Here is a 19,388-nt window from a genome sequence, read left to right as displayed (position 1 = left end):
GTGTATTCAAATGCGCGCATTGATGCCAGATGGACACGCTTCCTAAAAAAAGAATATTCTATGATTCCCCACCAGGTGGCAGCGTTGTATAACAATACACGCTACAGTATTACATGGTCCATGTGCACCGACTCATTGATGATGCTCGAGGAGTCTTTGCAGTTTGCAACAGACGCAAAAAGAGGGCGCCCTTGTCTGCATCTCTCAGATCGTGCAGTAACAGTTCCACTTAGGCTAATTGTTTCCTAGTTTTCCAGACTACAAACACTTTATTTCACACAGTTCATAGTTCATTGTCACGACTCTCACGAGGCTGCAGTCAGTGCATGCAGTCAGTGCATGCATTCATTTCTCGTCTGATAGAAGTGCAATTAACGCAAGCTATTTGCAATGCATATAACCTCGTAACTTTATGATAGGCTATAGTCGGCGTGCAGTTTTGTCTTTTTCTCTGCTGGGGAGGAAAGAGGCTACAATTAGTAGCCTACTATTACTATATCAGTCTATCAGCCTCCCAGTGAGTGAGAGATGGGAGGGGACGCACGCGCGTCCCAGCTCGTGCCACACATGCTGTGCAGCAACAATAATATTTGGAGAGCTACAAGTGGTTGTGGTTTGCAGCACGAACCGGGAGGCATGACCAATGAGCTCTCTCTATAGCACCTCCTCCGATGTCTAATGACAATGTTCATCTGATGTTTATACTTGACTTTAAAGCTCAAAGCCTTGAATAGAAAGAAGTTGGTGGTCAGAGAGTGGAGGCTGTGGAGCAACATGATGGGTAACGACAACGAACCAGGAACGCAATAGTTTCCCCCAGTCCTTTGAGGGGACTTGTACTGCGGTCCGCACCAGTGCGCACAGCTGTCCAGTGCACTGCATGTGGCGTGTGGACGCACGGCAGATGACATTGAATGGGACTTTTTTTCGTTTTAACTCGGAGATAAGCAAAGATGGCTGTATTTATTAGAGCTTTGGTTATTGTTGTGGACGTGCTGATTATTTGCGTGAATCTGAACTATTGCATGGAGGTAGATTTCTGTACACCTGTTCGGTTGGATCGCCAACAGTTAGAAAACCACCACTCTTCTTGGCCAGCGGAGAGGATGAACGAAAAACGGATTGTTTTCAGAGTTAATGCTTTCAAACAGGAATTCTACCTCAACCTCAATCCGGATTCTAATTTCCTTGGTGCAAGTGTTGCGCCTCCCGAGAGCAGCGACTCGTCAGCAGCAGCATCAAATACTTCTGCAGCCACAGAGCTGAGGCGCTGCTTCTACTCCGGTGATGTGAACAACGACCCGGATTCCTTCGCCGCGCTCAGCATCTGCAAGGGTCTCCACGGGGCGTTCTCCTACAATGGCATGGAATACTTCATCAACGGGGCCAGGAAGAAAGGGGACACGGCATCGTCGTCGGCCGGTGCCGCCGGTTTCGGGTCAACTTTTGACCGACATGTCATCCGTCGCCGTGGCGGACGACGCGCGCACTCCAGTGGGAATTACACCAGCAGGTGTGGAGTCGCGGCGCACGGTCTCGACCTCAACAGCACGACCCTGGAGAAATACAAATACATGCGAGAATACATGGAGAGGGACGGCCTCGCGGAAACAATCCTGAACACGCTGGGGAGGTCAAAAAGGTTCGCCTCTATCCCCAGGTTCGTGGAGGTGCTTGTGGTGGCGGACGAGTCTATGGGGAAATTCCACGGAGATGACTTAAAGCATTACCTTCTAACCCTTATGTCCGTAGCCGCGAGGCTTTACAAGCACCCCAGCATCCTCAACTCAATAAACATAGTGGTGGTGGGCTTTATGGTGATAAATGACGCCGACAAGGGTCCCAAGGTCTCCAGTAACGCGGCCCTGACTCTGCGCAATTTCTGCTCATGGCAGAAGAAGTTGAATAAACACAATGACAAGCACCCTGAGTACTGGGACACGGCCATACTGTTCACTAAGCAGGTAAGATCAGGATGAAGTAATAATGAACCAATATAGGCTACAACAAAACAAGGCACATGTCTCACCTCTGAGGAAAAGCCTTTACAGTCTATGGGAAAAGCACAGGCTGCAGCATGTTTACCTCATGTGCTTGCAACAGTGCAAATAACTAACATCTGCAGAATAACATCTGCACACTGTCAGACTCCTCTATTTGGTGGGTGGGTTGGGTTGGCGCTGTTGGGACTGTGTCAGTGAGTCACTGGAAAAGCCATGCTATTTCCATTAAAGACATCACCACCACTGACAAATGACAAGGGAATACATTAGGGCACTATAAACAAAATAGAGTAGGGACATTAGCCTATATTATATAATGTATGTCTAAAATATAACTTGGCTGGCTGACAGTGATGGAACAGGAAGCATCCGTTTCTGTGTGAAGTGATGTGGTCATTTTGTGCTACAATACAAGACTTTTTTTGGCCTTGGTCTTAGATCAGTCTGGCCTCACATCATGTATGAGCAGGTCCTACAGGCCTATATAAACCACTTGTTCAGCCTGTTACCCCAGCAGTCTCAGCGGCAACACCTACTTCAATAGATTAATCACAAATAGACCCAGTTAGTGAGGCCTACATATCAAAACAAATCCTCTGTGGTAGATTTACTCTGAGGTTGTAAAAATGGACCCTGTAATTGTGGTTGTGGCACAGAGGTTTGACTAGTTATGGAACTGTGTGTCAAACCACTAGCCCACCCTTCTGTAACTTACCAAGCCATGTCAGTTTAGCATCAGTACAGTTAAGCCACCAAGTAGATCAGTGATGTTCAACCAATGGTCCGGGGACCACCAGTGGTCCTTGAGGGGGTTCCAGGTGGTCCCCAGTTAAATGATGGAGAGTTGGTAACCAAATGGACCCTTATTAGATCTTTAACTCTTGAGAGCGTAAAAGTAAACCAAACTAGGGAGTGTGCATTCAACGTTTCACACGGATCGGTGCAGTTATAGGTATGTGAAAATCTGCCTCATGGTGGCGCTATAACAGGCCGTTCTGGAAAGTTTGGGGCAGAGGTTCCTCAGGTTCGTCTTGGCATCCAAGGAGTGTGTGTTTGGCATCGACCGGGTAAACGGTGCCGGAGATTAGCTGGTAACGGACGGACGGACAGACACACACACACACACACACACACACACACACACACACACACACACACACACACACACGGACGGACACATCAATCAATCATCAACAGCATACATGATGGAATTGTGGACAAAATCTTATCCAACGATGACAAAATTCTTTAGTTTTGGGTCTGAGAGGCTAAATGTCATCAAATGGTGGTCCGTGGCTCAAATACCGAAAATATAATGGGCCTCGATATGAAAAGGATTGAAAACCACTGAAGTAGATGAATCAACCCATTCTGGGCGGGAACCCCTTTTGGTGTTAGCATTATGTTATGCTTTAGCTATTGAAAAATAGCAGATCTACAAGCTCATAGCGCGCCACCGAGTGGCGCGCTACGAGCTTGTAGGTCTGCTGTTTTTGAAAAATCGAAGAACCACTGACATAGAAACATAGCTTTTTCAGAAAACTGTCAGGATCATATAGTCAAGTTCCCTCTTAGGACACTGCCTCCGTGCTGCTAGACTCTCCAGGCTGCCTCTGCCTCTAACTTGCAGAGACTACTCAGTATAGTGTCTACCAAGCAGCTTGTACAGGCTGCCCTAATCTATATCTGTACAGTACATCTATCCACAGTAGTTTTAGACACAAACTGTCCCAGACTGTTGGGCCTTTTACACCTGATCCCTAGGCTGTTACTGTAGGTCCAATTTGGCTTAGACAAAGCATTTAACGCACAGTTCCCTCTTTCCAACATGCAACATGCAAATACTGTACTTATACTTCAAGGTCAAGCAAGCCTAGGTTTCATTCAATTCCCTGGACAGGCGTTCTCGTTTATTTATAGCAAGGATGAGGATCTGTTGGAAAATACAAGGACTGGGCTGTTGTCCTCGAAGGGTGCAACACATGCTGTACGTTCCACTGGAAAATCTCTTTTAATAGGTTATAAAGAGTCTGTTTGGTGGAACACATCGCTGTCAGGGCTTTATTTCTGCCTTACTAGAGGCTCTTTGTGAATTAAGGTCAACAGGTTTGCTGTCAGTTCTCTGCTCACTTTTCCTTGGTTAGTCACCACACAGAGCAAGCTAGTGAGCGAGCAGTGAGCACTTCTCACCACTACAACATAGAAATGTGGAAATCAGGAAAAAGGTGTTAAAATCAGTGTTAGAATGCATCGTATCTTAAATTCCCAGTTTTTATTGTAGCAAGAGGATGACATATTCAGCTAGTTTATCCTGTTAGCCAGGCAGCGATTCTTGTAAATATTAATTTGTTCCCGAGGGAAACTACAAGTCAGAACTTCTTAATCTGCAGATTTTAATAAGAAGACAATGTGCTGTGATATAATAACTGGCAAGGACATTTATTAGGGGAAAACATTGTCCAGACAGCAGGTTAAACAGCAGCCAACTCTGCTGGTCAATTCAATGAGGAGGGAGATATGAGTTTGTGGAGGAGGGACGCACAGCCGACAGAGATATGGAGGGGGAGGCAGTGTTCGTTGAGAACTCATCAAGTCCGTCAGCTTGAAGAAGAGAGATTGTATTGGAGCACCACAGGACTGTACTTGAACATCCACCCTGGGGTTTGGTGCTAGAAGCAGGTGCTTCTAGGTGTTTCTAGTCAGAGTTTACACACATACCAACCTTCCAAGTACTGAATCAAAAGGATTTAGTCCATGTATAGTCCAAAACATACAGCACATACAGTAGGTATGGCCTACTTGACAAAGCATTGTCTCTGTAATTATATTGTATTTAAAATTCAAGTCTTTTGAACTATACATGCTGTGTGTTAACAATATTCAATACTATAAAAATCTAAAGGCCATCATCTAGTCATCTCTGTATGGGTGGAGGGCACACAGAAAATATTTGAATCTATTCAAAATGAAAATGCATTTCCAAGGTGAAAAGTATTTTCTATCGGCAGTTTCTTCTGCCTTCATTTTGAACGAAGGCAAGGAGAGAATATAAGTCAGCCAAGAGTCTAGTGGGGCTTTGTTAGAGCAGTTTATGGATTATGTTATGGTCCGTTCATTCTGCACCCATTAGCTAGGTCTCTCAGGCACACATTTGGCTAAGCATAGGCTACAACTTGGCAAGAAAAGGGCATCATGAGTGATTTTCTTCCCCTGTTAATCAGCAAATGAATTTTCCCCATTAGCCTTTGTTTTTCATTTCATTCAAGACTTTCCGCAATCATCACTGTTGTGTGTTTGTCACCAGGATCTCTGTGGCGCTACCACTTGCGACACCTTGGGAATGGCAGACGTAGGAACCATGTGTGACCCGAAGAGAAGCTGCTCCGTCATCGAGGATGATGGCTTGCCCTCGGCTTTCACCACCGCACACGAACTAGGTGAGGCAGGGCGCGTGCCATTGGTCACATTTTAAGAAAGTGTATGTTTGGCCGATATCGGTTTAGCACGGGATCGCCACAGGTGGACGGTACGCGTTCATATGCTAATGCATTATTTGTACTGATCTGGAGCCCGCAGCTGTGTCAGTGTGCCTGGCACCACTCGAGTACTGTACCTAATCTCAGACTGAAATGCCAAGAATGCTGTGACTGCGTGTGACAAAAGGACGCACACATAAACTGTGTCGAGCCCCCGTGGCTCTGTGACACTCATGCATGTGATTAGGTTACATTGATTAGATTACCTACTTTCAAGCCTGAGTTATACTTGGTTGTGCATTGTCTGCGCATAGAAGATCTACAAGTTTATCACAGTGCAAGCTTGTAGATCTGCTATTTTCGGGCGAAACACCAGCACACAACTAAGTATAAATTAGGCGTCAGCTGTCAGATGTGTCTGGAGGTGGGAAGGAGTTTGCAGTCGAGCGCTGCATGCTAAATCCCCCTTATCTCCTGTTTCTTAGAAATTAAATGTTTTCCATTAAACTGCATTTCTGTTCAGTATAGGCTGAGGCATCTTTGGTTAAGAGAGTTATTAATGACTCAACAAGTGACAGTTGCTATCAAATCATTTCAGTCATCGGGTGGTTGGACAGACTGAGGAGAGAGAAGGGAGGGGGGGTGTAATGCCTGGCTGAGAACAGATGTAGGAGTGTTACCAGATGTGTTCAGGCCCTATGAGAGGCATCGGTTTACAGTGCCCACTTACATGAAGTAATTATACAATTTCCCTTCGAAAATGATCCTGTCTCTGAGCGTCTCAACACTCAAAATTAGTTTGTATAGTCATCCTTTATGTTTTTTCCCCCTTTGTTACTTTTGTGTGGTACGCCAAATACATAATATACTATACATGTAAGGGATGGAATGGCTTCCTTGGGAACACAATTCCCCTGGTAGACATGTTTTTAGTACATGGAAGTATGCCATGTTTTATATTCCCATGCATAACCACATTCTTCCCCACCCTGACGTCAGCCTCAAATCACTAGGAGGAAGCTTAGTTGACGGCATGTTGTACTTTTGTATTGAGAAGGTAATGATGTGCAGTCAGAGGTTTCACTCTGCATTAACTTTCTCATAAATCTGCTCTCGTTACCTTGGTGATTGTGTTGTGATTGCCACTCAACTGAGTAATTGCTTTGTAGTTGAAATGCAGACCGTTCATGCTTTAAACTAAAGTAACCAATACGTCTCTGGCTTGAATGATCCACGAGTTTAGTGCAAGCGTCTGATGAGATTATCGGTCTTTGCCCAAGGAGATGGGGCAAAGTGCCCCATCTCCTTAAAGGACAATCAGCAGAATCCACTTACCATCAGGACAAATGGAGACTATCAAAGGAGAGGCTTATGATGAGAAAGAAAACAATTAATCCTGACAACTGAATCTATTTCTAATTTAAATCCACCTGAAAAATGAATTCACCTGAGAACTGATTCATATGCAATGATGGGAAAAGTACAACAAAACATATTTTCCCCTTATTCCTGATTGTGTCTGGATTCTGTGAGATGTTTTCCTGTTAAGTTTTTCCATGACATCTTTTATTTAGGGCAGTGAAGGGCACCTATCATACCGAACCATTAAAACCTTGAGGGCCCGGTCCTATTTAATCCATTAATAAAACGTGCCCATAATTTATAGCGCCCAGACCACTTTTACCGGCGCACCGGAAGTTGTTGTGAATGTCTGTGTAGCAGCTAACAATAGCCACACCACTCTAGAGTCGATCGACAACAACGGGAGGTAAGAATAAATCTATCGCGACTAGCGACTGGACCGCGGAGCGCCGTCTAACACAGGATCTTTTTTCATAATTAGACAGGATGTTTTAGATCGCGAGTTATGAACATTTTAAGATTTTCGTTTTCGTCCGCTAAACAGGCAGGGAACATTTTCGATGACGTGTCACTGTTGTGCAACACCGAGGATTGGGCAACAAGCGTTCCTAGGCTGTGGAGCGATGCGATCGGTTTTGATATCATTAATCTCCGTCCCATTTATCAATCTCTGTCTGGGGCACTTGACCATGAACTTGAACTTGACGGTGATCTCCGTCTGGGGCCTCTAAACTGTTAATCATAAAGTGTACAGTTGGCTGTAGCACATGACTAAATCTCTCTCCGTCCTTCAGGTCACGTCTTCAACATGCCCCATGACAACGTGAAGGCGTGCGAGGAGGTGTTTGGAAAGCTACGGGACAACCACATGATGTCTCCGACCCTCATTCAGATCGACAGGAACAGACCGTGGTCTGTGTGCAGTGCAGCCATTATCACAGAGTTCCTGGACAGAGGCCACGGTTAGTAAGATGGGTGGAAACATGGGACGAGATGAGGTGGGATCAGATGATGAGATGAGATGAGACGGGATGGGAGGAAATGGGACGGGATCAATCGAGACGGGATATATCTTTTTGATATACTTTTTTTAAACATGTCTCAAGGCATTAGCATGGTCCCTTTTCAGCTCAAGTGTCCCATAAAGTAACGTTGAGACTTGAGATTGAAGATTTTCACGAATGTAAAGTGCATTATAGATAAAAATCCATTATTATTTATTAAAGCATGTCTAACATTGTTATGCCAAGTAATAAACCAGGCCTTAAAAGTACATTTTAGCATTATGTTCGTCCAGTGTGTTATAATCAGTGTTGTTGGCTTTCTCCCTATAGGGGATTGTCTGTTGGACCAGCCCCAGAATCAGCTGTCTCTCCCAGACACCTTACCCGGCTCCACCTACAGCCTGCACCGCCAGTGTGAGCTGGCCTTCGGCACAGGCTCCAAGCCCTGCCCTTACATGCACCCCTGCTCCAAGCTGTGGTGCACGGGGAAGAACCGCGGGCAGCTGGTGTGCCAGACCCGGCACTTTCCTTGGGCGGATGGCACCAGTTGTGGCAACGGCAAGCTCTGTTACCGAGGGGACTGCACTGACAAGAACACCACCACGCAAATGAAGGTATGTTTGCTATGAGTGGTATGACTGGCGTTACGGCAACAGGGTTGCAGTGCTGTTCAGATTAATCTGAATTAACAGAGCATCAAAACGGCAATGGACCCATGTAGTCTGAGTTCTGAGTTGTCAGCCTTGGTCAGACCATATTGTCATGGTTACTGATAGCAGCACACATTGATTGATTGATTGATTGATTGATTGAAATATGTATTAACAGTTTGCAGAATTACAGTACATTTCAAGCACAAACTCAATACAAAGACTGTTTAATAGATTCAACTGTGAGTGGACGACCCAATTAAGCATTACACTTGTTTACAAGAGGGTCCACCTTGTTCAATTCATCAAAACATTTAGAGACGTACAAATAGACACCTCTATATAGTCAAAGAACAGAACAGGAATTCATCATAAGGGAGGTAAAAAGGGAAAAGAAACATATACAGTGAGGGGAAAAGGAGGTGGGCGGTGGGGGGGGGGGGGGTTCAGATTTTATGGATTTTACAGTATGATGATAACTTGATAAATACTAGAGTGAAGCAAAGGTGAAAAGAGAAAGTTGAAATGTTACAAAAGGAGACACGACTTTGAAATTAGACTTTTTAATCATAATAGAGTTTGGACAAACTAAAAAAACAAAAACAGATCTGTAAGCCATTATTGTGAAAGTACTACTACTAACAGCTACGTTTCTCTTTCATTTTTCCCCCAGGTCGATGGCCGATGGGGGAAGTGGGGTGGGTTTGGTGACTGTTCCAGGACATGTGATGGAGGAGTTCAGTTGGCCAAGAGGCATTGTGACAACCCCGTCCCTGAACATGGTGGGAAGTACTGTTACGGACTGCGCATCAAGTATCGCTCCTGCAATCTCAACCCCTGTCCTGAAACAGGTCAGCTAACTTTTGCTTTAAGGTTTTAAACCTTGCTGTCCACTAAATAATGGGGGGGGGTTAAAATAATAACCTTTTAGTCTGAAGTTCACAAAAACGTGACTTCAAACCACAACTGTTTTTGATGACTTTTGTCTACAAGCAAAAGTGGCGGATTGGTCATTTGACCCGCTAGTCTGTTGTTCATTTACATCCAGAGATTCCTGTCCAGGACAGGCTTCATAGGACAGGCTTCATAGGACAGGCTTCATAGGACAGGCTTCATAGACAGGCTTCATAGGACAGGCTTCATATGACAGGCTTCATAGGACAGGCTTCATAGGACAGGCTTCATAAGACAGGCTTCATAGGACAGGCTTCATAGACAGGCTTCATAGGACAGGCTTCATAGACAGGCTTCATAGGACAGGCTTCATAGGACAGGCTTCATAGGACAGGCTTCATAGGACAGGCTTCATAGACAGGCTTCATAGGACAGGCTTCATAGGACAGGCTTCATAGGACAGGCTTCATAGGACAGGCTTCATAGCCAAATTGGCTCTGTTCTGAACCCATTTGATTTGGCATTAGGAACACGTTGCGACCGCATGCCCTTGCTGCCCCAGGCAGGGTTCGAACACGCAACCTTACGCATTAGAGGCATATAATGCTCGAAGAACCGCTGCAGTAGGGCGGCCTTCTGTGTATTTATACTGTACACAGGTACAGTATAAATATGGATATAGATAGAACTGAAAGCATCCATTAAAAGTTTGAGTAGGTTGTGTGATCTACGTACAATCTTACGCTTAAATGAGTGTTGCTCTGAAGGTTACATACAAACTTAGCCTCACTAGCAGCAAAACAGATGCTGTGACAGAACTACAGGTAGATATCGTAAAACAGATGCTGTGACAGAACTACAGGTAGATATCGTAAATCAGATGCTGTGACAGAACTACAGGTAGATAAAACAGGTGCTGTGACAGAACTACAGGTAGATAAAACAGATGCTGTGACAGAACTACAGGTAGATAAAACAGATGCTGTGACAGAACTACAGGTAGATATCGTAAATCAGATGCTGTGACAGAACTACAGGTAGATAAAACAGGTGCTGTGACAGAACTACAGGTAGATAAAACAGATGCTGTGACAGAACTACAGGTAGATAAAACAGATGCTGTGACAGAACTACAGGTAGATATCGTAAAACAGATGCTGTGACAGAACTACAGGTAGATATCGTAAAACAGATGCTGTGACAGAACTACAGGTAGATAAAACAGATGCTGTGACAGAACTACAGGTAGATAAAACAGATGCTGTGACAGAACTACAGGTAGATAAAACAGATGCTGTGACAGAACTACAGGTAGATATCGTAAAACATGCAGCGCGTCACTTGGCGGTTTGCGCCATGCTGCATCTGCTATTTTGAACATTAATTTTAGAAAAATATACTGAATCATTTAGAAATACAAAATATATATATTTGTTTTGGCATTTGTAGAATCATCCCCAGGTCTTTAAGGTGCAAATTAACACTGAGACCATGGAAATGAAATGTCATGCTCTTAGTGTTACACTCGGTAAGTTTTCAGTGTAAACGTTCTGTGACGGTCTGTGAGTGAGTGGTAAAGCTGCTGACCTATAGCTTGCTTATCGTTCTCAGGTAAGAGTTTCCGCGAGGAGCAGTGTGAGGCGTTCAACGGATTCAACCTCAACACCAACAGACTCAGCTCCACCGTGGCCTGGGTACCAAAGTACTCCGGAATCTCGCCCAAGGACAAATGCAAGCTCATCTGCCGCGCCAACGGGACGGGATACTTCTACGTCCTGGCTCCCAAAGTATGTCATGTTCATAATGTAGAATGTTACTGTCGGATCCATGATGCAGGGGAGGATTATCCAACGGGCCTGTTGGGCCCAGGCCCAGGGGCACCTGAGCTAGGGGGAACCCTGAGCTTGAGCGTCCGCGTGACCGCGAAGAGGCTCAAGCTCAGGGGCCCCCCAAAAAAGGGGTAACAGTGAATAACAGTGACACATACGGTCCTTGTCACTGTTATTAACAATGGGCTTATTCATTTGTGTCAATAAAATAACCCCAAAAGTCCCAAACCATCATGATACGGTACATTACTAGTTTTATTATTAGTGTTTAAACCCTCAGTTTGCATTTATTTGGCTCCGGGGGGTGGGGGGGGGGGGGGGGGGGCATTTGCATGACGGTGGCCCAGGGGCCCATCATTTCTAGATCCGCCTACTGTATGTGCATAGGGCATTATAAAATAAATATCACTTAATTATATTGTTGTTGATTATGATAATTGATCATAATCTAAGAGATTATTATATAAAGTATATAATGAATTCAGGAATTTAGCCATCAAAAAGTTTAAAGGCGTAGTGAAATGAAAAATGTGTTTTTCACATTATGATGACCACATCCGTGGTCATCATAATGAGCATACCTAACAATGGATGCCAAAAAAGGGGTATCAAAAGTCCATAAAATCGAATTTTAATTACTTCCTGAAAACGAAAACGTACTGCGTGATGACGTGTTGAGGCCCACATCGATAAAAGACAATACAAATTAAGCTCACCCGTTTGATTCCCCACATCTGCGCCTCCGTCCAACACTGTCCAACACAGCTGCTACTGATTACAGAAATCCTCCGTTTTTATTCCCATTCAAGTAGGAATGGGAATTAACATCCAGACAGTGTATTACTCGGTTTCAACTTAACCATCACGCTAAAATTTGTATTTGAAAACATTATAGGGTAGAAATAAGCCACATAACAGTAAACTGGTACAGCTGGCCGACTATCTGACTTGTAAACAAACACACTCCATGCGTCCTGCGTATAGCATAGCTACCGTCCCTAGCTACCGTCCCATCGCCTGAAGGGATGCTGGGCCATGAATAAAGCTTGTTTAGAAAGCTAAACAAAAACTGGGAAAAGAATCAAGCTGACTTAAATTCCGGCTATTTCCTGTTTACTCGATCGCCTAGCAACCGAGGATCATTCAGACTGTAGCGACGAGTATGATGTAACTTCACCAATAGAAATAAAAAAGGGGGGTACTGTGCATTTGCACAATTTGTAAATTTGGCGATCACGTGATCAGACAATAATTATTCGCATAATCCCTGAAGAGATGGCAGCTGTCAAAGTTTGATGGATAAGGTTTAAAGTGGCTTGTGGTTAAAGGGTGAATAAATTACAAAACCAAAACAAACCGGACATGTTTAACTCCCCACGAACAACATGTTTAACAGAGTTTCTCCTCAAAACAAAACACACTGTATTTGGCCTGTATCCATGCATAGTGGAGAGAGACAGAGCTGAGCTGCTCAATGCACTGACAGGGAGAGGCACCATAAGAGTGATCAGTGTTTCCACAGTTTGCAAATAGGTCTATGAAAACAAGCCCAAAATAAGCAACTATTGGCCACATGAGCATCAGATATTTGAAAATAGACGATTTATAGCGAGGCGACGCGTTGTGAGCTTGTAGATGTGCTATTAAAAAAAATAATACATCTTGAAAAAAAAATATTTTGATATGTTTTTACCTAACTCACTATAATCACTAGTAATCTAGTACAGGGGTCACAAAATACTTTTAGATTGGGGTATGTGGACAAATACATATCAATTTGTGGGTCCTTGACATGAAAATATAAAAAATAAAAACACTGGTTTAAACAACATTAGGAAACAAGCCCAAGTTAGCAACTACACTTTAGAAACAAGACAAAATAAGCAACTACACTTTAGAAACAAGACCAAATAAGCAACTACACTTTAGAAACAAGACCAAATAAGCAACTACACTTTAGAAACAAGACCAAATAAGCAACTACTGTACACTTTAGAAACAAGACCAAATAAGCAACTACTGTACACTTTAGAAACAAGACCAAATAAGCAACTACACTTTAGAAACAAGCCCCCAAAAAACCCCGCAACCAGCAACGACGAATATTCACAGGCGACTTTACAGACAAATAAGCCCCAAAGTCACTTCTAATCAGCAGACATGGCAAGTTAACACAGGCTGTATGAGTGGTGTGAAGACCAAAGGGAACATGCAGGACAGTGTCACCTCACAGCTGTGGATTGTCAGCGAGTATTTATGCAACTGCCAATGAAACAAGCTTGTTACCTCAGTATTAGCCAGACCCTCCATCTAGAATAGATACAGTAGTGTACGCTCTGGTATAGCGCTGGCTCTACTCTCAAGCAAAATGCATGCACCACGCACGCACGCACGCACGCACGCACGCACGCACGCACGCACGCACACACACAATGAGGCTTTGAATGTAACACATGCTATGCTGCCTATATACACACTATGGCTTTCACTTCTAGTGATTTTTACTAGTTGACTAGTTTACTAGTCAACTAGTTGTTTAACTAGGCCTACGTATTATGCAAAATATTGTTTTTAATAATTGTTGTATATTTAAATCTATGTACATTGGTGACTATAACTATAATCTAGCTGATCTTGAGGCCTTTTTCTTATCAACTAGTCAACTAGATCATTTTATTAGACAAAAACAGTACAGTACAGGGTACAGTCAAGCACAGCATTGGTCCAAAAGGACAGCACCGAAGAAAGACCTTGCGGTCTTGTTTCCATTCGGGTCCCATGCATTCATTCACAATGACAACCGTGACAACAAACAATACGTTTCTCAAACACATTAAATATACATGTACAGGTTGGAATAGAAATACATTCATAAAATGTATTTTCAATCAATCAATCAAATCAATCAATCAATTGTCTCCAGGTGGTGGATGGAACACCCTGCTCTCCAGACACTTCGGCCGTGTGCGTTCAGGGGCGCTGCATCAAGGCCGGCTGTGACGCCAAGCTCAACTCAAACAAGAAGTTTGACAAGTGTGGTGTGTGTGGAGGGGACAACCAGGGCTGCAAGAAAGTCTCAGGAATGTTCACCAAACCCATGTAAGTTAAAGTAATAAGGCTCTAGAGGTCGCATTTTACAGAGTATTTTATAATGGCTGACAGCCGATGCGTAGGTAGGCACGAGGCGATAGCCAATTAAGTGTCTCCCTCGACCCTCGTTGTTTGTTGTTTTATCCTCTGAGACAGTGCAAGTGGACAGAAATGTCAGCTTCATTAGTAGGTTCCTTTAACTGACTTATGGCCAGCCTAATTAACAGTAGATTGTGCCTTCTGCCTGCACTATTCATATGTTTAATTCGTCATTTTAATGCCAATAGAAAAATCCGTGACATACAGACTATATCTCATTTTAACACGGCAATCCTATAGTATATTATACCCAGTCCTGATGGTGGCGGTAACGTCACCATTATGCCGATTTTGACCAAATAAAGCGAATCTGGCGATGTCACTTCCGGTTTAACGAACCATAACATCCGGTAGTAGCTTTGGACTAGTGTGCAGCACTATCAGATGTCCGGGATGCTAAGCGATCATCTTTGATTTTAATAACTAAGTCAAATTAAGCTCTAATCAAGCCCAAAATATCGCATTTTACGCAGCGATGCATGCACGATCACACGCGTGCGTGATCGACCGTGCATGCGCGGATTTCGGCCGGTTTTAGGTAGATTACATCGGCCGTTAGCCAAACAAGCTAAAAGTTGCTACATTTTGTTATATTAAGCTCCCGATTACAGGGGATTAAACGATTACGTCAATAACGTCAGTGTCCATAAGGGATTTATTGATTCATTACGTCAATTACGGCACTGGCCATAAGCGGGTTAAGCTCTGGTTATGAGACAGGATCACGACAAAGACTGTTTAGGAAAACTAAGCTCTAATAATGTGTTGGTTAGGCAGTACTTGTGCTCACAAAAGGCATTAAAAACCCCTTCTATACAGCTAATAGCACAGCATGCACGACACATTCACATTTCATCTCCGCCCGTCTCTAGACACGGCTACAACTTTGTGGTGATGCTGCCCATGGGAGCCTCCAACGTGGACGTGCGACAGCGCGGCTACCGGGGGTTGGTGAGCGACGAGAACTACCTGGCCGTGAAGAACCGCCACGGCAAGTACCTTCTGAACGGCAACTACGTGGTGTCGGCGGTGGAGAGGGACCTGCTGGTGAAGGGCAGCCTGCTGCGCTACAGCGGCACCACCACGGCCACAGAGACGCTGCAGGCCACCCGGCCTCTCCAGGAGACCATCACCGTGGAGGTGCTGTCCGTGGGGAAGATGACGCCGCCCCGGGTGCGCTACTCCTTCTACGTCTCCAAGGAGAGCAAGGAGGAGAAGATGCAGCGGAAGGAGGAGCGGAGCCACGTGGCTCAGAACAGCGTCCTCCTGGCGGACGGCGGGAAGGCGGTGCTGAAGGACCGGCTGGTGGACAAGAGGGCCTCCAGCCAGTGGGTGAGTGGGGGCTGGGACAGGTGCACGGTGACGTGCGGCAACGGACTGCAGAAGAGGCTGGTGCAGTGCCAGAGCGCGGAAGGCCGCCCGGCGGCGGACTGCGAAAGCACCTCCAGACCCGCGGCCATAAGGGTGTGTGGGGACCCCTGTCCCATGTGGGACATAGGACCATGGTCTCAGTGCTCAAAGACCTGTGGTAGGGGGTTCAAACGACGACCTGTGCGATGTGTTACGCAGAACAGCCTCAGTCTGCCCAGAGAGCACTGCTCTGGGCAGAGGAAACCTCAGGAACTGGACCTCTGCAGCCTGAGGCCGTGTTAGAGACGGTGCTGACTGGACAACGTGTGATTTAATTCAGTACAAGTGATTTGGCGAAAAGAACAGACATTGTCCAAAGCATCACATTAATGGTGTCGTGGTTGTGTTCTGTGACAACGCTGAGAACTGAATGCTCAACAGTCCAACTTGTCTCTGCAGAACTCTCAATGGCCTGCGGAGACAAACTAATGGAGATGGACCTCAGCAAGTGCCCCGGCACTGGTTTGAAGAGGCAGAACATTATGTTTACATAAGACAAAAGGAAGGGAAAGGGTTTTCTTGTACAGTAAAATGGTCAGGTTTGACTCACGATTAGTCTACCTCCAGTGGGATACACGACGTGATGCCTACACAATCACAGCAGCAGCCTTTCTACCTTGGTGTTGACGCACATCTTGTTTCTAGATTGTGTTGAGATTGAGTTTAGCTGGATTACATTTACAGTGGGCATTGAAACACATTCCTTGCAGTACACACACACATTGGACAGTGTCTAAGGGAATATAGGCAAGAGAGAGAAGAAATTGTGTGAACATTTTAGGCAGAGTCACACTCAGACACATGCGAATGCACACGTACACGCACATCTGCGCACACACACAAACACACGTCACACACACACACACACACACCACACAAATGCACGATTGACATTGAATGCAAACAGTATTTCCTTTTATTGAGCCGTTCCAAGTTTAAATTCCGTTCCGAGTAATTTAAACTGATTTAAACAATTAGATATAACTAGATAAGGTATTGAACATCAAGGCGTTCAGTCATATCAAACATTACTCTGCTTTTAACTCAATCACAGATATTAGCTGTGCATCGACAGCCAGGAACAACTCAGAATGTGAAGCACGGTACTGTAGCTGCAAAATGAAAGACCTGATTGGTCCATGCACTAGTTTTATTTAATTCCATCTTCTTCTTCTTGTTTCAGTGATACTGGCTGTTGTCACACTACCTTGCAATTCATTTGCAGTGGTGGAAGAAGTATTGAATTTCTTTTACTTTTAAGTAAAAGTATTGCAATATACAAATACTACAAGTAAAAGTTCTGAATTCAACATGTATTGGTATCAAAATGTACTTAAAGTACCAAAAGTAAAAGTACTTATTATGCAGAATGTCCCATATTTAAAGTTTTCAATTGTGTAAAAGTCTTTTGAATATAGCAAGATCACAATGTGTCGAATTGTGAACTTGTAGATCGTCTATTTTCAAATCGCCGACATGTATATAGGGCTGAAGTCCAAATCTACAAAGTAACTAGTACCTAAAATTGTCAAATAAATGTAGTGGAGTAAAAGTACAATATTTGAATCCGAGATGTAGGGGAGTAGATGTAAAAGTATTGGAAATACCACTGTTCATTTGAATACCAAATCAAATTCATGATTATTCAATAATCACTTACAATGTCTTTAAAAACATTAAAATACGCTCTTTATAGTCTTTCACAGTGAATAGTAGAGTTTTAGTTCCAGTTTTAGTTCCACATAAAAAACTGTCAGAAACATATCCTACACACTTGAAAGCATCTGCCCTCATTGTCAAACCAATGATCAATTGTATCAAAGAATCTCTGGGTGCTTGGCTGCTTGCTTTTGACCAAAACAATATGGCCTCACTCAGACCTTTACTGCATTGCTGTATGCTTGTTGGATGAATGTTGTGTAGTGTCATGGCCGCCCCAATGCATTTCCAATGGGAGTCACATGGTTTGACACAACATTTGTGTTGTATGAGGGGGAGGGGCGCAGTCGAAACACAGTCGAAAGCCATACAACAGCTTGTAGTCCAAAATGTGGACTACAAACCATGTGACTTCCATTGGAAATGCATTGGGGCGGCCATGACACTACACAACATTCATCCAACAAGCATACAGCAATGCAGTAAAGGTCTGAGTGAGGCCTAAGCATTTAAATGACCACTAGAGCCATATACTACAGTATGTAGTTGCAGCAAATGCTGCATATGATGTAAAGTAAACTGTAAAGTTATCCGTCACTCTGTAACTCTCTATGTACACGTTTGTGTCAAAGCTCAGCTGTTTTCTCCTATATTTTGCCAAAGAGAAAGCCTTTGTGTTGTAAGAGATACTGTATAAGTCACTAGTTAACCCATTTTGACCTGAGATCAGATTCTAAAAATGTCTTCTACATCCTGACAGTTTTCTGAAAAAGCTATGTTTCTATGTCGTCGTTCTTCGATTTTTCAAAAATAGCAGACCTACAAGTTCATAGCGTGCCACTCGGTGGCGCGCTATGAGCTTGTAGGTCTGCTATTTTTCAATAGCTAAAGCATAACATAATGCTAACACCAAAAGGGGTTCCCACCCAAAATGGGTTAACCTGACAGACGCATGGCTATAGTTCATATCCGTACAGGCATTCACATTTTGAAATATTAAAAACATATTCTGGACACTCCTGCAAATGGGAGAAATGGATGTTGATTGGCAAAAATATATCTGTAAAAGGGTATTTCGAATATATTTGCAAATACATTATTTGGGCCTTTTTTTTTAAATATATGAAACGTGAAATAAATATTTTTGTTGGTGTACGTTAACTAACCCGGTGGACAGTTATGCCTGTAACTGCCTTAAAAACACCTGTATCCTAGTGTTCCTATTCTGGGGCAAATAATAAATAATATAGCAGATTGACAAGATATTTTCAGCGAAGAGATTTGGGTCACCGCTAAACCCCTTATCCCTAAACTTCTTCGCCTTTTTTTACTATTTTGCAAAACATTTTTGAATAGTTAAAATGGCCAGTCTACAAGCTCACAACGTGTCAATGTAGAATGGCTAGTTGAACTATTCAAAAATGTTTTTCAAAATAGTAAAAAAAGGCAGTAAAGAAGTTTAGGGATAAGGGGTTTAGCAGTGACGAAAATTGAGCCATTAGTGTTGTTGAGGGAAAAAAGGAGAAGACCTTGTATAGAGCCTTGGGGGACCTCAGTCAACTAAGTAGGGTCTAAGTGGTGTTGTTGGTTATGTTCCACATGCAGTATACTGCATTGTGCACGTGTGCTGCTTCGGCCTTGCAAACGGGGAGCAAGGAACGCACACGTTGTTGCCTGGATCAACGACAGGTCTGCTACAGGTCTGCTCAAGAGGGGCGCGACAACGCAAGCGTAAAAGAAAAAAGCTAAACCGAATCCAGGTCTGGTGAGTCGCGGGCGTGTGCACGAAACGAGCACGCTCACGTAAATACACTTGCGTTGTCGCACCGCGACTTCTTCTTCTCAGAGCAAAAACGCAGGTCTCATTGAAAATGAACTATAGGCGGGTTTTATCGCTCACCCGTTTGCAAGG

At 43.9% G+C, this 19,388-nt stretch overlaps 1 protein-coding gene across 1 annotated transcript; it reads left to right on the top strand.

The window, feature by feature from the left end:
• The first annotated feature begins 954 nt into the window (after positions 1–954).
• On the top strand, positions 955–16,576 carry LOC306932532 (A disintegrin and metalloproteinase with thrombospondin motifs 15-like). Its single transcript, XM_079514369.1, has 8 exons — positions 955–1,964; positions 5,308–5,440; positions 7,636–7,803; positions 8,176–8,459; positions 9,169–9,346; positions 11,001–11,176; positions 14,142–14,317; positions 15,280–16,576. The coding sequence occupies exons 1-8, from the start codon at positions 1,026–1,028 to the stop codon at positions 16,058–16,060; spliced, it is 2,835 nt and encodes a 944-aa protein (XP_079370495.1). The 5' UTR covers positions 955–1,025; the 3' UTR covers positions 16,061–16,576.
• Positions 16,577–19,388: the final 2,812 nt, after the last annotated feature.

The sequence above is a fragment of the Electrona antarctica genome, assembly GCF_951216825.1.
Source record: "Electrona antarctica genome assembly, chromosome: 11".
NCBI lineage: Eukaryota > Metazoa > Chordata > Actinopteri > Myctophiformes > Myctophidae > Electrona > Electrona antarctica.
This window is presented reverse-complemented; position numbering and strand designations above follow the sequence as displayed.

Bases quoted from the DNA above. Each gene is read 5' to 3' on its own strand.
- LOC306932532 (XM_079514369.1), top strand. From the start codon at position 1,026: ATGGAGGTAGATTTCTGTACACCTGTTCGGTTGGATCGCCAACAGTTA. The intron at 1,965-5,307 runs GTAAGATCAGGA...GTTTGTCACCAG, and splicing joins CCATACTGTTCACTAAGCAG to GATCTCTGTGGCGCTACCAC. The intron at 11,177-14,141 runs GTATGTCATGTT...AATTGTCTCCAG, and splicing joins TCTACGTCCTGGCTCCCAAA to GTGGTGGATGGAACACCCTG.